This window comes from Phalacrocorax carbo, chromosome 1 (genome assembly GCF_963921805.1).
Source record: "Phalacrocorax carbo chromosome 1, bPhaCar2.1, whole genome shotgun sequence".
In the NCBI taxonomy this organism is placed as follows: domain Eukaryota; kingdom Metazoa; phylum Chordata; class Aves; order Suliformes; family Phalacrocoracidae; genus Phalacrocorax; species Phalacrocorax carbo.
The window spans coordinates 60,468,517-60,490,851 of record NC_087513.1 but is presented as its reverse complement, the minus strand read 5'-3'; the positions used below and the strand labels follow the sequence as shown (position 1 = coordinate 60,490,851).

General features: G+C 41.6%; 1 protein-coding gene across 2 annotated transcripts in view; it reads left to right on the top strand.

The window, feature by feature from the left end:
• Positions 1-4,125: 4,125 nt before the first annotated feature.
• RIC8B (RIC8 guanine nucleotide exchange factor B) overlaps positions 4,126-22,335 on the top strand; it is a 39,176-nt gene continuing 20,966 nt past the window's right edge. The window contains exons 1-3 of one of the 2 annotated variants that reach the window (XM_064455857.1): positions 4,126-4,280; positions 7,735-7,782; positions 19,668-20,276. In XM_064455857.1, the coding sequence (XP_064311927.1) occupies positions 4,194-4,280; positions 7,735-7,782; positions 19,668-20,276 (744 nt within the window). In that variant the 5' untranslated portion in view covers positions 4,126-4,193. Of the gene's footprint in view, positions 4,281-4,422; positions 4,802-7,734; positions 7,783-19,667; positions 20,277-22,335 lie in introns of those variants that run through there. The other variant, XM_064455863.1, reaches the window with a different exon arrangement.

Here is a 22,335-nt window from a genome sequence, read left to right as displayed (position 1 = left end):
TATGAGGGATTTTCACACTCAAATAAAGTTCTTGAAATGAAATAGATAGCATTTAAATTTACTCTAAATACAGAAACAAACCTTCAAAGAACCCTAAAAGCGACAACGTGTGTTTTTATCCAGTGAAAGACTTGAGAATCAGTATAACTCAGAGCAAATGAGTCGTTCTACACTGTGCTTTCAGCTGAAAGCGCTCAAGGCTCAAGGCTACAAGTAGATTGATGACTTAATATTGTTTGGTTTAAGTCCTGCTGCTGTCGCTCAGCCAAGCCAGTGTACTCAATGAGGCTGGTAAGACGTGCTATCTTCTTTACAGAACCTTGTAACAAACATGTTGCCCCTGGAATACTGGAAATGGAAAAGTCATTTTTTTCCTTAGGGGAGTAAAGTGGCAAAATTCTCAGACCTTGTATGTTTTACTGTCTGGTAAAGCAGAGAGAGTTTGGGGTCTAAAGTAACTATAGGAATGTGCTGGAAACCTGCAAGGATTGAGGGAGGAAGGGGTTTTGGGACAGGTTTTGCAAGCGTCCAGACTCCTAAGTGTTCAGTCAAGGTCCTGGTGGGACTTTCAGAAACACAGCCAGGGCTTATCTCTGACTTTAGGTACCTGATGAAAACCTTGTTTCCTAGGTTAGCGTCACAGATCTGAAATTTCACCCTTGTCAGCTGGTGTTATTACCCAATATACATTCATTCTTCACTTTTATTAAGGATAGGAGAGATCAGGCTTAGTCTAACTCATCTATGTTATTCTTATTCAAGTTACCTTCAGGCAAAATTGTCTACACATGAAGAAGGTAAATCACGTGAGGAATTTTTTTTAGTGGCCACACTTTCTCTTCCCCAACAAGTTCCACATCTCCACGTTGCATCGCATCTGCCAAGAGCCCACAGTGAACCTGTTCACTCCTTTACAAGAACATTGATTAATCTCCAGTTACTTGATGGACTATGGGCCATGACCTGCCATGGTCCCTCCAAGGACCGGACACATCGATGAGACCTTTGTGGGCAGAACCGACCAGTAACTCAAAGCTGGGCCTTTGGAAGGATCAGGAAGCAGGTGAAACCCAGCACCACTCAAGGGAAGCCAGAAGCACTTCCTACATTTTTTACAATAACTTGTTAAACCAGATGAAGTCTAATCCCCATTGACTGGAAGAGAGGAGAACATGAGACGTACACAAACATGCCATACCCTTCAACACATCTGGGGACAACTCGATTACCCTGACTTGAAGAGCCCAGGCAGATTGTTCAGGAAGGAGGACGGATATTGGACACGGTGCCAGCCCCAGAAATAATAAAGACTTTCTGAGTTGAAAACTGCAACACTGTGCACGAAGTGCTGGGAGAGGGAATTTTGACCAAGAGCAGCACCACAAAGCTGCTCATAACAAAGAGCCACAGAACATCGTCAGTCAGGTAGGTTTCTGAAAGTCTTTTGCAAAAGAACCTCCACAGTCTTTTTTTTTTTTTTTAAATTAATTTAGAAACTTGCGTTGATGCCACAGGAGTCCGAATGTGCACTTCTAACTACCTTTGAACTGCTTCCTGATGAGGGCTTTGAAATTTAACCTGGACATTCATGGGGAGCAATATATAGATCACCGAGCACAGCTCTACAGAGGTCACCATCACCATCTGCATCAGAAATGCTGCGAGGGAAAGCAGGCCCCCTCCTTGACTACCGCGGGTCAGAACCCACCATATTAATAGAGACTGCCACAGCTTTCGGGTCACAGGGGTATATACCAGGCTGTGATGTGCTGCGCCTCATGAGAGGATGATACCTCTGCATAGAATGGCTAGTTAGGGGCAGGAACCTCTTAACTCATCCTGGTACAAACTGCCAAACCTCCTGAGTCAGAGCCTGCAGCCTGCTAATGAAGCCCGTCCCTTGTCCGTGGTAACTGAAACTGCTGTTTCTTGCCTAGTCACGTATTTTTGTGTGTATAAAGTACATATGTGACTACACAAATCTTTCTGAAGAAGCTTTTATACCACAGACCAATATATTCAATCTCATTTTTGCTTCCTCTTCCTTCCTTTCTTCCTTTTTCTTTCCTTTTTATTTTCCTTTTTCCTTTTTTCTTTTTCTTTTTTTTCTTGCTGACTTTTTGTCTTTTTCCTCTATTCTCACAACACAAACATTTTATTAAAAGTGTGCTCTTTTTCATGGACTAAAACATATAACAAAAGATAGACAGATGTAATATATAAAATATATGGCAATATTATATATCAGATAATATTATAACATATAATATACAATATTACAATATATTATGCTATAGCATAACTAACATAACATACATAATAATTTTAAATAGCTGTGTACACACGCACACACAAACATACATGTATGTATGTATGCATATAAAAATCCATTACAATGCTTCAAGATTTTTCATTACCAGGTAGAAAAAAGACTCAGCGGGGGAAGAGCAGTGAGAACTCCATTCACTAGCATGAATCCTGTTTTTGTCAGGCTACCTCTTGCTGCTAAGGTCACTACCCTTTGACAAAAATGGCCTCTGACCTCCCCAGCCCCACAATTCTGTTGTGACTGACCCTGAAACCCATGAAATTCAGGGGCAGACATTGCTTTGGAAGGTTTAGATAAAGCTGACTAACATGGGAAGGGCTCACGGTATGCGCCCATCTGAAAAGGTCTGGCAGTTCTTTGGTAGAGGATGCAATTTATTCTGTCCCCCTCTTTCATTGAAATCCTAATCCTTCATATGCTACCTAAAGTGGAAACTAAAACGCACCGATGATGAATAACAATGTGCCTTTAAAGGGCGGTAACAGTTCTCTAGTCTTTATTTTTTAGTGGTTTTTAAATTTAAACAAGAAGTTTAATTGGCAACGTACAAGTCAAATGAGTGTTTCGATGTGCTGTGAAGTAAATCTAAGCACAGTTATGCTTTGTTATAGAGTTGTAAATCAAACAAGCAGAGGATTATTTTTACTGGGTTTCTCTCAAAAGCCGCATTAGTATGCACACAGACCTGACTCAGAAGAAATGGCTGTGTACTTTGGGCTGGATTTTGTTACTCTTTGCAGGCCAACGATCGTGTTGTTCTGGTTTTGTATCTCAGTTCAACCCATTGTGGAAAGAAACCCCTAACCAGAAAATGCCCATCCTAGTTCAGGTCAGGCCTGCAAAGTCATGTGTCAACACCTCTTAGCACCTTCAGCGCTCTTTGGATTGCTCGTGAGATGAAAGGTCTCTCTTCATGGCCTGAGTTACCTCCTGAATTGCTGCGGAACATTAATTTATTAAAATACTTCAAAAAGAGACCGACTGCAGCTCCATCTGATGTTCTATTATTGTGGTTTTGTTAACTTTATCATCTTTGGCTATCTGGAGAGCAAATTTTGATTACTGGGCACCCTGTATAGATCGACACATGTGTGTAATTATATATATATATATATAAATCCCACGTATCTCCTCAGCTGTAGCTTAAACGTAAGGCCTTGCAGGGGACCTTCAGGTGGCCCTCCCTGCGCCACCCTGGCAGCGCCCGCAGCGGCGCCCTCCAAAAACGTGCGGACCCCCCGTGCGAGGGTGGGCGGGCAGCTCTGGGACGGCAGCCGTGACGTCCCAAAGAGCGGGGAGTTGTGTCTCCACACGGAGGCTTTCCGGGTACCCGCACCCCTCCGCTGCCTCGGACTTGAGAGAAAGGGTTCTGTTTTGCTGCCAGCCGCCACGGCAAAGCCGGACGCGGAGGGCGCGTGCCAGGGCGCGCTCGGTGCCACCGGGCAGCCCGCCGGCACCCTCCCGGACGGCGGCGGCCGCTGGGGGCTCGGACCGGCGCTCCCCGCCCCGCTCCGCGCCTCCTCCTCCTCCTCACCCGGGCTGGCGGGGGCTGCCCGGCGCTACGCCCGGTCCCCCGCCCCCACCGCGCCCCTTGGGTCCCGCGGCCGCGCCCAGCATGCTGTGAGGGAGGGGCTAGGAGGGAGGGCAGCCAATAGAAGGACGACGGGGTGCACGCGGCCGCCCCCTCCAGCCAATAGCGCGCGAGCGCTGCCTGCCACTCCGGGACGGTTTCCAAGGGGAGCGTCGTGTCGTGTCACGTCGCGTGACGTCAGGGGGCGCGGGGTAGGAGGTCAGGGCGCGGCGGGACGGGGAGGCGGCCGCTGCCGGTGGAGCGGGGCGGGGCGGGGCAGGGCAGGCGGCGGGCATGGAGCTGGGCGCGGTGCTGGAGGCCATGGAACGGCGCGGTGGCGGAGAGGCTGTGGAGCCGGTCCTAGCGCGGTACAACGAGGAGGTAACGGGCTGTGGGGGAGGGCGGGCGTCCTTCCCCTCCCCCCGTTTTACCCCCGCTTTCCCCCCATCCCCCTCGGCGGCGCCGCCCCGCCCTCGGCAGCTGCCGCCGACACCGGGCCGCGGCGGTCCCGCCCCTCCGCCGCCCCCCCCGCCTCCGCCCCCGCCCTGTCGGAGCTCCGGCCGCTGCCCCCGGGCTCGGCTCTGCCCCGGGTCCCCGGCGGTCACCGCTCTGCTGCCGTCCCGCCGGCTGGCGGCGGCCTGCCCGGTGCGGCCTGCCCGGTGCGGCCTGCCCGTGTGCCCTCCGCCGGGCCCCGCGCAGCGTGGGGGTGACGAGCGAGGGCAGCGCCGGGGGCAGATGAGGTTCTCCCGGGAGCACAAAGCCGGCGGCATCGCGGGTGGATCGGGCCCGTTGCCAGGCCTGGGCCCCCCCCCCCGCGCCTTGTCTTGCCTCTGCTTGACGTGCCTGACGTGTAGCGTGGTGGAGAGTCGGTGATCGAGCTGTAGAAAGAGCTAATCTGCAGTGTAAGTTTGCTTCAAAAGTCTTTTAACCTGTCTGTACCTCTTGGGAGAAGCTGGACAGGATAACCCCAAAGCCTCTTGGATGATGACATGGATAACGACTTGGATAATGACATAGTAACTTGCCCGAGGTGCTGCCCTTTGTGGGCAGCTCTGTGTCGCCTGCTCTCGCGGGCGCGTGGCGAGAGGCCTTTGCACCCTTCGGCAGCGACCGCCCCAGTGCTTAGGGGAGCAGGAGCTCTGCGGTGGGACGGGGCAGGTGTAACGCGAACTGCCAAACCTCGCCTGGTTTTTCTGCGTTTCAGGCCAAGCAAAGGGAAAAGGGGAGACAGCTAAAAGCAGGGTTACAACAGGTTGACCTTTTCATGCTGGTGGGTATTGAAGAGTACCTGGTGTCTACTGTCATTACAGCATGATGTATGTATGCCAAGTGAAGAAGTGAAGGGATCCTCTGGTGATCTTAGGAAGTAGAAATTGGAGTGAAGATAGATGTCAGGTGGATATTCCCCCACCTCCCCGCCCCGATAGGGACATTTTGACACCTAGATTTCAGTAGAGCTGTATAGTCCATTTCTAAAGATCACATCTCAACCCATCAGGTGTCTGTCCCTTGTGTAGACACCTCTGTGACTAGCACACAAATCCCTAAAGCTGGTACTGACTCCGAGTTTGGCTTTGGATGTAATTTAAATGCAGTTGTGTTGAACTAGTGCTCTGCTGAAACTTAGGAGGGTGTTATGGGAACAGTCAGGTTGTTAGTTAAAGATGCCCGGGTCCGTGATTAGGTGAAAAACCAAATGAATGTGGGCTGGTGTACAGTTATTCTTTAGCCTCCAAAGGATGGCTTGAAGTTTGCTGTCTTACAGGCAATATGTTTTATGTCTAACAATGGCAATAACTGATGCCTTCACTCAAACTGGAGCTTCTAGAAGAAGCTTGAGCAACAGTCTTGACATAGGCTGCCTTTGTGCACGTGAAATTCAAATGTAGAGATTGACGTGGTTGCCGGGCACTTCTTCTGAAGGATTGGTAGGTCTAGAGTTCATTAGACACATCTAACTTTTAACTCGCTGGCTTCTAAGGTGCAGAGGAAGGATTCTTATTGAGGGAACCGTTTGTCTCCTGTCTTTGCTCTTGAAAATGACCCTTTGTTAAATGTGTTCAGTCAAAAAGTGAACACAAACATCATTTCTTAATTTTACTGTACTGGATTTTATGCCTTCTCAGCAGCTTCCCCAGGTGAATTATTTAGGCTTAAGCTGAATTCTCAAGGACAGAGCGAGACCTGGTGTGGTTTCTATTCTGGCATTTCAAGTCTTTGAACGAAGTCTTGGAGTTATATTTGTAGCTAAATACTTATTTTTAAGTGGGATGGGAATCTCTTATACTGTCTCAATATGATATTTCTCTTGTAGTGTTTCTTTTTAAGAAGTTTGCCTTAACGTTTCGTACATCTCTCTTCCTGTGCAATGTGTTACTAACTCAGAATCGTTGTCTGTGGGCCAGCAAAGACTGGGCACAGCATTCCAGGTTCCAGATCTTTGCCCATGCCTTTTCTGGGCTTCAGGTTTCCTTAGGTTTTTTTCCCAAGTAACAAATTAAATAAGCTTTAATTAAAAAGCAAGGATGGATTATGTGTCATTCTAAGGTGCGGGTGGCTATAGAATAACTATAATGAGAGAAATTAATAGGTCTCTTCTTGCTGCTCTGTGCTGCCCTGTTTGCAATGATTATTCCAAATCTCTGTTCCTTCAGCGCTTAGACTATTTACTGTCACTACATGTCTTTTGTAGATTTCCAAAAATGTACACGTGCAAATACAAAGATTGCCTTCTCTTAGTTAATTGCTCATCAGTTAATATTCACCTGCTTTTGGCTGGTGTTTTGGTGAACTGGTGTGGTTCAACAGTGTTTGAGCCCTGTAAGAGAAAGGAAAGGAATTATTTTCCTTCCTTCCTCAAGGATCTAACTGATATTGGTAACCCTTGATGGTAGGGTAGATGCCAAGGCCTTTCTGTGTAATTGTGAGCTTGTGTCAGGAAAGGCAAGAGGCCCACTAATGTGCTGGGGAGGGTCACTTTTGTTTTTCAGTCACTTGCATGATATAGCAAGTTTTGTATTAGAAATAATAGAAACTGAGATTTTAATTTTTTTAGAAGCTGTTCATCATGCTTAATCATTTAGCTTGTAAGTATTAAAATGTCATTAAAATAACTATGGTATTACTGCTGTTTGCTTTGACTGGCAGAATAAATTTTGTGTCATAGGTGTAATATTTCACTAATAACATACTTCAGGATACTAACATAGAACTAGACTCGATTACTATTTGAAGTGTTTAACAGGAAAAAAGTACTCATCGTTAAACGAGTGTTTAACTGTCCAGAGGAACAAATACCTTGGTCATGTTTTTTGGAAATTGCCACAGTAGAGAAACTGGTAGTTTTTGTAGTAAGGCTTATTTGAATTGTACTGCTTGTTTTCTGGGCAAGATTATACCATGGTTGTTCCAGTTTGGAATACTTGAACGTGTAATCAAAAGCTTGTAAACAAGAACTCCTCGGGGAAGAGTCTGAGTAATAAGGTATCTGTAAAACACAAGACTATAGCTAATCTTTTTTCACCATGTAAAGTGCAATGTGTGAGGTGGTTAGCTCTCATGGGAAACACAGCCCACAGGTCAAGGCTTGCTCTGTACCAGTAGTGAGGTAACTGTGAAATCATTAGTAGGAGTCACTTGCTGAAGCTCTTGCTGTTGGGTGGTAGAACAGAAAAGGACATGAGTTGACAGGGTTATGGCCTCATGGTTTTAATAGGACTCCTAAAGTTTTATAATGGTTTCGTAGGTATTACATACTTGGCAATTGATGTTCATGTACCAAATGTAAACTCTTCACTCTCTCTCTCTTTTTTTTCCCTTCCCCTCCTCCCCCCAGAATCGGGCCATTTTCAGATTTGACCCAGCAGATGAAGACAAAAGAAAGGTAAGTGAAGTAGGATATTGAGCTGCATACCTGCTCTGGTTCAAAGTATAACAAATGAAAAGCAGTCTCTTAGCTTAGATGCCATTGTGAAAGAGCACAATTAGCGATTATAAAGTTCTGTTTTCAATTTTGTTTTCATGCGAGATACATGACAACTACCCGTTCTCCTTTCTTCTGAAAAAAACAAATCTGCCTAACAAAAAGCCCTGTCTTGAATAAAATTAGTAACAGAAAAGCCTGTAAATAATTTTGTTGGGTGCAGGTTTGGGGTGGAGGAGTAAAGATACTCTTTTCTTCTGGGTCTGAGATAAACATTTTGCAATATATTTTTGCATTTTTTTCTCCTCTCAGCAGGTAGCAATTTCTTGTCTATGTTAGATACTTAGGGAATATTAGAGATTAAGATGAAGGGATAAATACAGAAGGCGGCTGTGGAGCTGTAAGGGAGACAAAGCCACAGAAGCCTGTTAATCCAAAGATAGCTGTAAGCAGCAGAATGTGTACTGTGCTTGTCAGGTTCCAAAGATGAGAAATGTTTGTGTGTTACAGCGTGGAGCTGTACAGGTGTGTCAGGGTTTAACAGGTCCCTTGACATCCATCCACAGCCTCACATTTAAAGCTTGGGCTGCCCTTGATTTTTACTTTTTTTCCCTGTTATTTTTATGTTATAATGTGTAATGACAAGATCCTTTCTTTTCTCTAATTAGTTTTTGGGCTGATTTGCATATTTATTCAGAAAATGTTCATTGGTGAATGGGGCTGCATGTTTCCTCTATTTCTGAAACTCAGAGCTTGAAATCAGAATTGCAACATTCCTGCAAGGATAGCTTGTATCATATGGGCATACATCATATCATTCCATGATTCTGTGCAAAATCTAAATATTTTCAGGTCTTGTCTTCTTCTGGTAGAAATGGGTGGGATAAGTCTCTGTCCTTTGCATTTACAAAACCATCAGTTATGTGTACGGTAATCTTAAGAGACAATTGTTTATCACAGAGATGACTTGAAGACCTCTTAGCTTGACTTCGCTCTTGTGTGCAAGTACGAGTTCAGCACAAAAGCAACACTGAAAGTTACATAAAACCTATGATATATATTGCTGTTGTCTCTCATAAATCAAGATAAAATAAAACCAGGAATGTGGCTTAGAAACCTTCCCCAATCTTCTTGTAGAATAGGTTTGTTTCACAGCCCTGGGAGCTCTCTGGAAACATCTCTCCCTGCTTTGCTTTTTGTATCTTACAGAACAACTGCTACAGACTTCATGAGACTTTTTTTCTTCCCCCTGCCCACTGATCTATGAGGCTTTCTTGATTGGGATTTAGATAAGTGTTAAATGCAGAGTTATAAAAGGATTTTTATTGGAAATAGCTTTATTATAGGATATGGAAATTCAAGTCAGTGTTGAGCAATAGCCAGTATGACAAACACTGAAGTATGTTTGATAGTTTTATAAGAATGTTTGAGGTGTACATACAGTTGAATAATGTTTTATTCAATGTTTTAAGCCTGTTGCTGTAGTTGGTTGTGGCTTCTGCCTTGCTAAGAAGTATTCTGAAAATCCTTCATAGAATTATTACTTAATTGGTTAAGTTTTTGTCACGTTTTCTGGGCAAATTGCTGTTCTCTCTGTGACATTAACTTAAAGCTGAAAGAAGCTCGTAAAGGAGTGTTTAGGATGGTAAGCAGACTTAACAATTCTGCTGAACAATTTTTTATTAAAAAAAAAAAATTAAATGTTTTTTTTAAATTGCATTTTCGTAGTGTTACTTCCTTACTGGAAAAGATGTTAATCATATGTGATCAGAGTCATGTTTATAAAGGCAGATTTTGTGTGCACATACTTGATAATCAAAAGCTGTGGGGTTGTTTTTTGTTTGGGTTTTTTTTTTTTGGTCCTGAACCTGCCCTTGTGGTTCTCCAGGAAGTAGTTAAGAAAAGGACACCTCTGAATGGGTGCCACTGAAAAATTCTGCAGTTCTAAAGCTTTAAAAGACTTATGTAGAATTATTAAATATTTGGCCTTATCTATGGCTTTACTTGAAGCTGATGTTCAGTAATGTGGTGACAGGACTATGTGTGTCCTTTTTAATCTGTGTATTTGTTCAATATCCTTAACATCTGTAAAATGTTCAGCATTTTCCTTTTATCCTTCAGTTAAGGTAAAAATTAAAAATGCTTTAAATTGAAAGGTAAAATGTTACTGTGCTTTTGCTAAGAGCAAACTACTGAAATTGTCACCAAAATTAATAGGGGTTTCTCAAAGACTTCATGATGTAGCCTCATGCTAATAGAGAAACAAGTTCCTTTTTTTTTTTTTGTTTAGTAGTACCAAAATACACTTGAGTTGACAGTTTGCACAGTTCTGCTGCTATTAGCTTAAAATGACTGCAGAGAAAGAGCTCAGACAAAAAGTGACAATCCATAATGAAGTCATGTAGCAGATATGTGGCTCAGGTATGGGGGCAAATACAGAGGGACTTCAGGATTTTGTCTTTGGTTTCTAGTACTATTGGAAACTTGCCATATAACCTGATGAATGCAATACATACTTCTTACCAGTCTCTTGCTGAATATTGGGTTTATTCATGCCTAGGAGTAAATTTGCTTTCAGTTATTTACTCCAGCAAGCCCGAGGACTTTTTTGTCAGTCATTCATGTGTATGCAAGAGCGCAAGTGAAAGATCAACAGTAGGAATGCAAGTTTTTCCTCTGCCTCACCACAGAGCTTCAGCCATGACCTTAGAATTACAGTAAGGTTGTGTCTATAGTTTAATTGTATTGTAAAGTTCAGATACAGATACACCTATGTTACGCTTTTCTAGGTTGGATACTGTTAGGGAGAGGAGAACCCGTACACAACGGTGACACGCTGTAAAATATGAAAGACGGAAAGGACAAAACCATGGCTTGACTGTAGAAGCTGAGTAACTGGACAGCAAAAGTTGTTTTACCATAGCATGGCTATCGAATCATGATGAATTAGGCTGTAAAATAGCTAAATCAGCAGCGAGTTTGGAATACTGAATGCCAGGAGGAAAGGAGGTTGTGTCCTCTGGAAGGCAGGAAGAGAGTTAATGCTATCAAGCTTGTCTATCTGGAAAAAGCCACAGGACTTTACAATGTGTTTATCATTCTGTGATGTATTAATGTGAGCTGTTACTTGTCCTGGTTGTTTTCTTTAATGATGTATGTGTCTGCGTTGGCCTAAATGATGGGTGCTGTGGATATAAATCAGTTGGCAACCTGTGTTGTATTGTAATATCTGCTCAGATAGCAGGCAGATCAAGTCGATGCCATTCCTTTTTAACTTGTCATATACTAACAAAAAGAATTTCTGAAAGCCTGTTTTCAATTTGTGTGTGTAAAAGGTACAGAAATTGCCAAGTAGAGGTAAATGTGTTCTGGAATAGCAGCTGAAATTAAGGCAGTGTGGTTGCTTCAGAGGAGCTTAACCAGCTCTTAGGAATTTAAAATATTTATTTGTCTTAACCAGCCAAGAAGTTCTTGACAGTGTTTTGCTGGAAAAGGTTGAGTCTTCAGAACTGCAACACATCACAGCAGCGTGGCATGGTTGACACAAACAGTTGGTTCTTCAGGTCTGTGCTGGAATCAACTCCAGAAATGAACATCTGGTAACTTGACTGGGCAGTCACCTTGGAGAGGGGTGTCAGGTGTAGTGTCTCCCTCTTGATGTGGCACAGCAGGCACTTCAGCTCAAGCTTCGTATGTCCTAATACAAAAAGGAAAGGTTTCTTTAGAATTACTTTCTTATAATTTAATAGCTTTGTTCTCCATTATTTATACCTTGACAGGTCCAAATCCTGCTTCTGAAGTAGCAACACGATTGTGCTCTTTACAGGCTTAGAATGGTAGGAAAACCACAGCACTGTTTATGTCCTGGAAGCATTTGTCAGTACTGATTCCCTAGTTAGCCATGGCATTCCACAACTGGAAGGCGCTATAGCACCAGTTGTCTAGGGTGATATAACAGAAAAAGTAAATCTGTCCAAGATAGCAAGTAAGACTGACTTTTTAAATTGGATGAAGATGCTGAGTTTGGGGGAGGAAGGGAAAAAAAGGAAGCAGCAGCCAATGTAAGAATATTACTCATGAGCCATATTCTTACCTGAAGTGGTAGGGTCTTCGTGATTGACATATTTCCTCTTCAGCTCCTTATGTTTTATCTGCTTCTCCTCTTGTAGTACTTAAAACATCTGGTTCCTACTCTGCTGTCTCTGCCTTACTGTATTGGGTCAGTCCTGTAATACAGATCTTTAAAGATTGAGATAAGATTTCTTGATTTATTGATCAGGTTCAATTCGAACATAATAGATCTAAAATTCAAGGCCTCCTTTAGTGGGAAGAAAAAAATCACCAAAACAGTCTTTTCCTCTGCATTGCTGAATGTTTTAAAGGTGTTGAAATAGATGGTGGTAAATCATATAAAATGTATTATGGGACTTTCTTTCCTAATTAAATTCATGATGTGGGGAGATTCCTTACGGCTGTGAACTATACCATATTTGAACTTTGGAAGGATGGAAGCAGTAAAGTATGTTGATGGAGCAAGATGCTGTCACTCTCTGAATCTCCAAAGAACCTTGTTGTTAGTGCTGTTGACACTGTGACACTTCTGGGAGGTCTGAAGGTTCCTGCAGCCACAAAGGCACAGAGCTTTTCTCCTCCCAGTAACTTTGTTGCAAACTCCTACAGTCTGTTAGTGAGTGTCCTATAAAAATATTAAGCTCAAGTGCTCCTGTGGGCACATTGTGCGGTATCTTAGTATTAATTGTTGTTGTTATTGTTCTGACTTTACTGAAACTCCCTAAGGGAGTACCAGTCTGTAAAAGAAGGACAGTTACTAAGTATCCTTCATTAATACTAAGCATTTGTTCTAATTCCCTCTGGTCCTGCTCATTCCCATCCAGCATTTTTCAGTTTTTACATCTCTTAAGGTTTATGTCAAGCCAGTGAAACCCATCTGCCCCTTTAAAACCCTTCTTTCACCACTGGGTTACAGAAGTTATAAAGGGTTCTCCCTCTCTCTGTTCAGTGGGGAGGGCAAGGAGGGCTGCTGAGAGTGGAGCTATGCAGAATATCTGTGACTCTGAACCAGGTGTTTATTCCACTGGTTCTGACGACATGGATTACTCCGCATGCTCCTCACCTTACCTGCGGAGTGCCACCTAGCCTAAGCTCTCCCATGTGCAAACCTGCATCTGGGACCGCTGCTATGTCATAGCTGGCAGGCTTCTGCCAAACAGGCCAACCTCCTGCTGTCGATATGGGCTGAACAATGAAGTTTTGATGTAAAGCAGGCTGAATCCTCAAGGAATACAGGTGTACGCCTTCCCACCCACATCTGTCCACAAAGACTAGGCAAAAATTGGGCATGGCCTTTTCAGTGGAGGTGATCTAATTGTCCCATTAGCCAGCACAGTTGATTATAAAAGTTGTCTTCTGGAGAAAAGGAAAGCTTGAACTAACATTTCAAATGCTCTTGGGCTTACTTTCTTACTGCCTTGGATGTGTAACTCTTGACACCTAACAGCAGAATAAAACAATTATTTTATTCTTTTAGTGGTGCTCCTGTTAGCAGAAATAATCAGCCAACGTTTTTATTCAGCATTTCCAAGTTATGCCTCTTTGCTCCTGGAATCTCTTATCTCTGACTTTCCAAAAACATAGTTTCTCTTTTGTTTTCTGCAATGCTGCTTTGCAGAGTCTACTGAAAATACAAGAAACATGTAAAATGCTTAATTTTGCCTTAATGCAATGGAAAGGGACTTGTGTTTTAAGAGAAGCTTTTGAATAATTTTAAGAGCCAGAGAAACTGTTGTTAAAATTCATGTGCAGTTTATTGTGGTTACTACCAACATTCCTTTCATCTACCTGAAAATTGGGTGGAGTCTGCTATGAATCTTCTTGTTTGTAGTAAAGTAGAAGGCATGCTTGAAGAATAGATAGCAATACAGATGGGGTAAACAATAGCAGACCTATATGACCTGTTGAGGAAGTACAGTTCCTTGTGAACTGTGTTTGGCACTATAGTTGATTTCGTTAACCATTCTCACCACTGAACGGCTGCAGGACAAGGTTGAAGTAAATTAAGAATGTACTTCTCTTGAACCCCTAGAGACAATTTAATTAAAATTGAAATTTGAAAATTATGAAAAACATGGGTCAGAAGACAAAGTGAACCAGGGGCATTTAAGCCAGTGCAGGATAAGGAAAGCATGACCTGGTACCACTTCTGGTGTTCCCATTATCCTAAATAAATTATGTGCTATGGCACATAATGATGAGGCCAAAGACGTGGCGGCTTCTGGTTCACCCGTGCTAAAAGAGTGAGCAGGCACTCACTGTTAGGTCTGCGATTTTTCTTTCCCAGCTATTAAAGAAGCACGGGGAGGACTGATGTGATTTTTGCAGGTAATTCTTTATAAAGCTTGATTTTTGTTAAAGTTAACCCTAACAAGTGTAGTAAGAATTTCATAAGTCTGACATACTCATATTGCTCCCCGTGTGCTGGTACCACTGCTGTTCTGTCAAGATGGATGTATTTGTGCCTTGAAATATACAAAGAAGCCTTAAGAACATTGATCTTGAGAAATGAGTGAAGGTGATAGAAAACCAAGCGCACCTCATGTGTTCTGCTGTTGTAGAATTTCTGTTCTTGATGGATCTTTCTGGCAATTTTGTTACTAATGTGCTCTGTCACCAAGGAAAGTGGAAAAAGGGAGCAACAGGTATTCCCAAGTCAATTTGGCAACAGATTGGGTTTTTTTTCCCCTTGCTTTAAATTAAACTTCATTGCTAAGAAGCATGCCTCTCCTGGTACTTTCAGTATGTATGGCATAACTCAAAAATGAAGGCGCAGAAAAGAAGAGATAAAGTATGCACTCTATTTCTGTAATGTTTAGCAGAACTTTTATTATTCACTTTTGAATTGCAGCTTCTCTAGCACTGAATAATCTGTGTCTAAATTAAATGCTGTATTCAGTAAAGCAGTGGTGTTTGTTTGGATTTGAATACTTGCAGAATGGAGGCTATATTCTCTTGTTCCTGCTCTAATCCCAAGGACTGTGTAAGTAAAGAGAATGATTTGGCAAAGAGGAAAAAGCAAATAAAGGGAAATTGTCTCCTTTTCTCACCAAGGCATTTATTACTCTGGGGTTGAGAAGCTACAGTAAATTCAACTGACATAATGTAGCCAAAGTTTAGTGGTCTGTGAATTGAGAAAAGTGAATATAGGTCAAGTGTGCTTTCTAAACATCTTCAAACACAAAGAGAGGAGGTGGGAAGGGCACATCCAGGCACCCCACCACCAAAGAGCAAGACCATGAAGTACCCTATTTTACACAAGCACCTAGTATCCCCAGCTGAGGTTGAGCCTGGAAAATATAAACACCTGCATTAATAAGCACTTACAGTGCTCCTCTCTCCTTCCCACCCCCCACTTCCCCCGCCATCTAATTAGCCTGTAAATAAAGATGGTAAAAGAAAATGGAAGTAAAGAGATGATACTTCTTTGCCCAAAGCCACACAGTAGGTCTGTGGCTGAGCAAGGAAGAAAACACAGGTCTCTTGTATCTCAGGATATTGCTTTTTCTAAAGGACCATGCTGCTTCTTGGCATCAAGTGTTTATGCTATCAGCATAAAGGACCAAAATGGATTAATATTTTACTCATCAAGACAAGACGACAAATGGGTGTTTCTGGGCTTCCTGTTTTAACATGCAATAAAATTTTAAAATGTTTTACCGTTACTCCCACCACAGCACAGACAAAAGGAACGGTGTGTATTGCCCTGTCTTAACCTTACTTTTAGCATGAGAGCTGAAAATTCTTGAATTTTAGACAAGTGAATGTATTTTACAATTTGTAAAAGTTTTTAAAAACTAGAAACTGCCTTGATTCTGTGGAAAAGTGTATGAAAAACACTTCTTGCTGTAGCATGACTGATGAAAGTCAAACTCCCTTCTCAATGTTGAAAGGATAGAATTAAAAAGAAATGTTAAATTCAGAACAGTAATTTAGGGGATAGCAATAAAACCCTGAAACTAGGACAATCAACATATATTTTGTGAAGGGGGAAGTACCTTGCTGGCTCAAGTCTTCCACTTGCTTTCATTTCCAACCAAATAAATAACATCTGTGCCTCTTAGTTTATGCCATGCTAATGGCCTACAGGGCAGTAGAAAAAGCACTGCCTAAAGAAAATTAAAAGTATGATAATGATTTTGTGGTCCCATTCCTTCCTGTTTCTCTTCTCTCTGTGCATCACTTCCCTCACACTGTCAAGAGAAGGCAGAATATGTGCTGTAGGGCATTTGGTTTTAGTTGTCTCCAAGGCAACTTCCTAGTAGGATGAATTTTATTTCATCGCTTGAAAACTTTCCATGGATAAATCTTCAAATATAATCAGATGCTCTATTTTTTCCTAAGCTCCTTTTGGCACTTGAGATCAGCCAGCAGTGGTTCACTATCACAGATTTTGGCAGTATTGGAAGTGGCAGTATCGTAAGTGAATGCTGGTTCCTTTGAAATCACTCTTGATGGCTCACCAGGGTCTAAGTCCAGAGAACTTTTTCAGCAGTTCCTATGTGTTTTTCACTTACATGAGTCTTGCATCTTAAAAAACTGTATTTTGCTGTAATGGTGAAGAATCTTAGTAGCCTGTTCTTAAGTGTCTGATGGCTTAGTTGTAATACAGTATGCGTAAGGCTATATAATTAATTCTTTCAAAAATAAACTCCAGCCTTGCTTGTATTGTGAAATCTTTTATATAGCCAAGGTTCCAGGAACATGTAGGAAATTAAGCACCTTACAAGCACACTAATGGTTTGATTCTTCGGTTCTTTTAAGTTGTAAGTAGGTTGCCAAATTGAAGAAAAAAAACCAAAAAAACCCAAACTTCTTTTCTGTTCAGTATCTATCTTTAGTACAGCTGTTCAGAGTTAAGAATCTTCTGTTGCTGCCTTTCACTAAGATTTGAAGCTATGAGATGATGGGTTTTATAATCTTTAATTAAATTGCAAGGATAGACTTCAAATGTATGGAGGGAGGGTTAGGCTTCCACCTCCCATGGCAAGTCAGTGGGAGTTTGGTGCCCTTTGGGATCTCCCCTGCAGTGCTTTTGACATTTTGCAGTGACACTTCTATAGCAGCAGGTGGGAACGACTTATGGGGAGGGTGAAAATCAGTCTGAATTTGGGACATTGGTGTCTTTGTAGTCAAATGAATGTTCAGGTTTTATCTGACTGAGATTAAAGACCAGAGCACCAGATGTAAAATATGTTATAGGCTCCACTGCTAACAAAAATTATTGGAAACTCCCCTTAATTTTAGTGGGTAGTGATAGGATCATATAATTTATGAAGTGATCCTTGGTGTTTGAAGTCCTAGAAGAAATCTTCAGTACTGTTAATGAAAAATCAGATATGTTTTGTGCTGTATTTATTTACTGATAAGGCAGTCTGTCTGGCCCAGTATGTATTTGAAGTGTTCACTCAGCACCTTGGTTTGGGGAAGGCTGGTAACTTGGCTTCTTGTGTTGTTAATATGGTACTGCTATACAGTTCCTGAAAAGAGGGAGAGTCCAGTTGGTAAACCAGCTGTTGAATTTGGGTAAATTATTACAGACCACCTTGTAGCAGCTGATGTCAACAAGGAAGACTATAACTGCGAAGTCTAATAGAAATGTGCTTAAACAGGGAACAGAATAAATGGGCCTTTTCTGGGAGTCCTCTGAACTGTCCGTTCAGTTCTGTTACTCCTCAAAACCAAACAGACTTCATGACTGTTGCTTCAGCTTGCAAAGCAAAGTTAATTGTATGGAGAACTCTCTTAACAACAGAAACAAAATTCTTGTAAGAAGTTGAGCTGTGACCAGGTAATTTGCCTGTGGATCTAGACTGGTCATTTTTTGTTCTCTAGGCAATTTTTTAAAAACGCTTCAAAGATGCCACCTTCAGAAACATTTAGTGCAGGTCTACTAGCATACTATGCTGGGGTCAGGGCATTGTACAGATCTGTCTGTGGGAGCAGCGTTAAGTTAATGTTGAACTCTGAAAACTCTGTACTCAAGTATCTTTTTCCAGATACTCGCCTATGAAATTCCCATGCCTGTACAGGTGGTCAGATGTGGGGTTTCTGCTGTTGCAGTGTCTAGAATATTCTGACAAAGATTTCCCATGTTGCCTGTGTGATAGTAAGAGATGGAGCTCAGTCCTTGTTTTCAAACTCTTGCTGGATTAATCTAGTCAGGGTTGTGGAGATGTAGTCAAGGTCTTGGTCGTCTGGGTGGTGCTTTTGGGTGGGCTTCACCCCAGGACAAGCATACGAGAAATCATATTGTGAGTTCCTACTGTCTGACTTTGTTTACAGATTGTCCTTTAACATTGTTGAAGACTTGTGTTGTTTTATTTCTCCCTTATTCTTCTGGAGTGTCTGTTCTAGATTTGCTTCAGACTTAACCTTTTTTTGTTGTTGTTGTTGGCTTTAATTGTAAGTGATCAGAGTAACAAAACTCGCTTGGCTGTCCCAAGTGGAACTTTTGTTTTGAACATTGGGTCAGGGTGATGGGCTGCTGTGCTCCCCGTCTTTTTATTGTGGTGGTGGTAAAACGTGCAATTCCAGAGACCGTTCCCCAAGAACTATTTTTTACTTGTATTCCTATGCTTTTTTTTTTTTTTTTTTAAACTCACTTCCTTATTGACATATACTGCCTGAGCAGTCCTAAGCAGACTTCTGCACTATACTCAACTCAGTTTCTGCTCTGGCTTCTTCGGTAATTGATTCATGTCAGTGGTCAAGGCACAAAGGTTGCGGGGTGGCATGGGGGGAGGAGCTGTGTCCTGTGAGGTACAATGCAGTTTGTATTGCCGCTTACCTGGGAACTTCTTTGTAACTACACTTCTGGCTCTGGTACCTATGAGTAACAGTGTTGTCCTGAGCTTAAGTCATAAAAACCCTATGGAGTCCTCCCCCATCAAGCAATCTCTTCTGTCCTCTCTTTCCTCCCTTTTGACTGATGATCTGATTGTCCGTTTCTGTCTTATAAAAGGTAATTCTTCTGTAATTCAGATGTTACCATTCTGACCTGCAGATTCTTGGAGTGTTGCATTTTCTCATGCTGCATTTATATGATTAGTATTTACCCCTGCAGTCATGTTGGTATAAAGTATCAGTGAAGTATTTTGACTTCAAGAACAACCTGTGTTGACAAAGCAGCAGTTTTGCTGGTTTTGTAAAAGTGCTACAGCATGAGTCTTCCAATAAAACTCCATCACGTTTCTGTCAGAGGTAACGTTTTGAAGAATCTTACTGAAGATGGGTGAAGTCCATGGATTAGATAGAAGTGGCAACACAAATTATAGTTGTTACCAAGCATGGAGTACTAATACTTGTATGTTGAGCAGCAGTTGGTTTGGCTTGGTTTCTTTGCTCCCAGTCTCCTGACTGAAACAACCTCAACTTATAATTTTGCAGGTATTGTACATGTGACTGTTCTACTTTGATGTATTTTTTTAAATCTTTGACTTGTAGCCTTGTTACTCTGGCTACACAAGTTTTTAGTCCTGATATTGAGAAAAATTTGTAACTGGCAGTGATGGATAGCATCTACCATTTTGGCTTAAGGCTTTTGCCAGTGCTGATGTTTGTACCCATGAGGAAAATTGCTTTTGCTGATCTTTGGAGGTCTTTTGTGATAGTTTATATTTTGAAGAGCTGATACACAATACGTAGTTTCTCAAGTCAAGTCAGCTGAAAACTCAGAGGTTATATGGAAGCTTAGCAAAAGTAGTTTCCCATTACCTCCAGTATTTTGATGCTAAAACTGTTAAACTGTTCCTTTTTTGTTTGTGTTTGCACAGAAACTGTGTGAGGGAATTCTAAACATCCTTGAAAAAGACACAAAAACTTCATGTCAAGTTGCCTGCCTGGAGGCCCTCCGGATTCTCTCCAGGGACAAGAAAGTTTTAGTGCCTGTAACCACGAAGAGGAACATGCAGATCCTTATGAGGCTAGCAAAGCTGGACACTGTGGAAGATCCTTTGGAGAGAGTGTCTGAATTTCCTGTCATAGTAGAAGCTTTAAAATGCCTCTGTAACATAGTTTTTAATAGTGCTGTTGCACAGAAGCTCAGTTTGGAACTGAATCTTGCAGCTATGCTCTGCAATCTTCTGGAAAAATGCAAGGACCAACAGTTCGCTGATGACATTAAATGCTTTGATTTGCGTCTCCTCTTCCTCTTGTCGCTTCTGCACACAGATATTAGATCGCAGTTGCGTCAGGAACTACAAGGGGTGCAAGTTTTGACTCAGGCTTTGGAAAGTTCCCTGAGTGTAAGATGGACAGAAAAATATAAAGCAGCAGAAGATCGTGACAGGCCTCCTCTATCTTTGCAAGAGACAGATTGTGCCATTGAGGCACTAAAGGCTCTTTTTAATGTAACACTTGACAGTTGGAATGTCCACAGCGAGGTAAGGCTTAGCTGAAGTGTTTTTTTTAAATTGGTTTTGTTTAGCCTGCAAGAACCAGAACCAGCAAGTAGATACACAAAAGGCAGTTGTTGTCCAAGCCCCAGAGCAAGGATTTTAATACTTAACTTTTGCTACTGTAAGTTTGATGGAATATGATTGCACTTTTCAAAATAGCAGCTAAGGTAGTCTTGAAATTCTGCATTTCTCTGTTTCTCTATACACAGTCAGTCTGAGAAAATTTGTCTGTCTGAATTCTGATTGTGCCATGCATTGATGATTTTGGGTTTTCAAGAGGGGTTGAGTCTTTAATGCTCACTGCTTTGAATACCAAAACAACTTTTTTTACTCTTGTTACTACTTAGGCAAAAAATCTAATCCATATATTTTCTGTGTAATGGGAGAGTAGCTTGGACTATATGATGCAAGTTAGAACTGCATGTTTTCAAACAAAAAAATGCAAAGACAGCTACTTAGTAAGAGTCTTAGATTTCCAAAAGAAAATAAATGTTGTTCACTAATAATTAGCTAGGGAAAACTTTTTAATGTAAATGTATCCAATGGCTGCATCTCTGGAGATTATGGAGTATAGCAATAGGGTAGTAATTACAGCTGAGAAGTGTCCCTGGTTGTCTTCTGTTTTTCTGGGCATGATGATAAGCACGTCAACTCTAATTTTTAACAAGTAACTCTGAAGAAAGGGTGGTACTGTTTTTATTATCTTAATCTCTTATCCTCCCAACATCAGGTTTGGACTTGACCTCATCTTAAAAAGATCACATTTAAGTACAAGAACCAAACGCATTTTCATTGTTGTCTTATGAATAAGATTTGTTTTGTCTTTTTTCATTATAACACCAGATCTATTTTTTTTTCATAGACAAATATGCTTCCTATGTGTTGCATCCCTGAATTTATAAACAGAAATGATAACTTTTTTTTGGTGAATAACCTAAGTCTGTTCTACAGTAATAAAATTTTATAGGGAACCTTTTTTTAGTCCACATCATATTGTCTCTAAAACAGTGTTCTTAACTTTTCACTCGATATTGTAAATATGCAGCATATAAAGCTAAGCAGAAATTTACAGTTAAAACTGACAAATAATTGTTCTCTTTTAGTGCATTAGACTAAATAGCAAATAAGACATTAATTATACAACTACAGAATGGAAAATTGAGAAAAGTCTGAAGCTTATTCTTTGTTTCAATGTCTCAAGGATACACTTAAGAAATCCTGAAATTTAAGATTGAGTGAGTGGGGGGAAAATTGGAGACGCTAGTGCTTGGAAGTTGAAGAAAATATAAAGAAAGTGAGGGACTTTTCTCTTGTTTGTATTCCTGGCTTAGACCTTTATTAAAAGTAACTTTGTCAGAGAAAGTTCTTTGTATAGGCAAATGATTGTTTTGGAGGTAGAAACTTGAGTGGAGAAAAATTACCCAAAGTCAGGCATGTAACACAGCTATATGAATGTTTGCTGGTTCAGAGTTTCAGAAGTATCATCTCTGTGATTAAGTTCTGTGTGGAGAAAATAATGTCGGTGTTAAGTTGGAAAATGAAGCTATATTACATGCTCACCTCTTGAGAGGTAAGCTCTTGAAACCTGGATCTTGAAGTTGATATACTCTTACTAAGTACTGGGAATCCTGAGAGATGAAAAGCCCGGTTTACCACAGAAAGGTGGCTGGGAGGTGGCACACGGTTGTGGTGTTACCTGACGAGGTTTCATGTGGCCAGTGTCTGTGGAATGAGGGAGGGTTTGTCCCACAAAACTTTTCCTCCCTAAAGAACCCAAGCATGCAGCTGTCAGGAAAATTTCCTTCAGATCAGAGGAAATTCTGGTGTTAGTAACCTTTTTTTTTTTTTTTAATGAGAATTTGAGACAGTCTGGGTGGGAGGAGCTGATTTTGTGTTTTGAGATGAAGTTTATATAACAACTCTTCACTAAAAGTTCCTGAAGGCAAGGAACCTTTAAACTGAAGAGCCTTTTAGTAGTTGTAAGCTGTTAGCCAGATATGTTAGGTGACATTCTGCTTAGCAGGTATCCCTGTGGAAATATTAA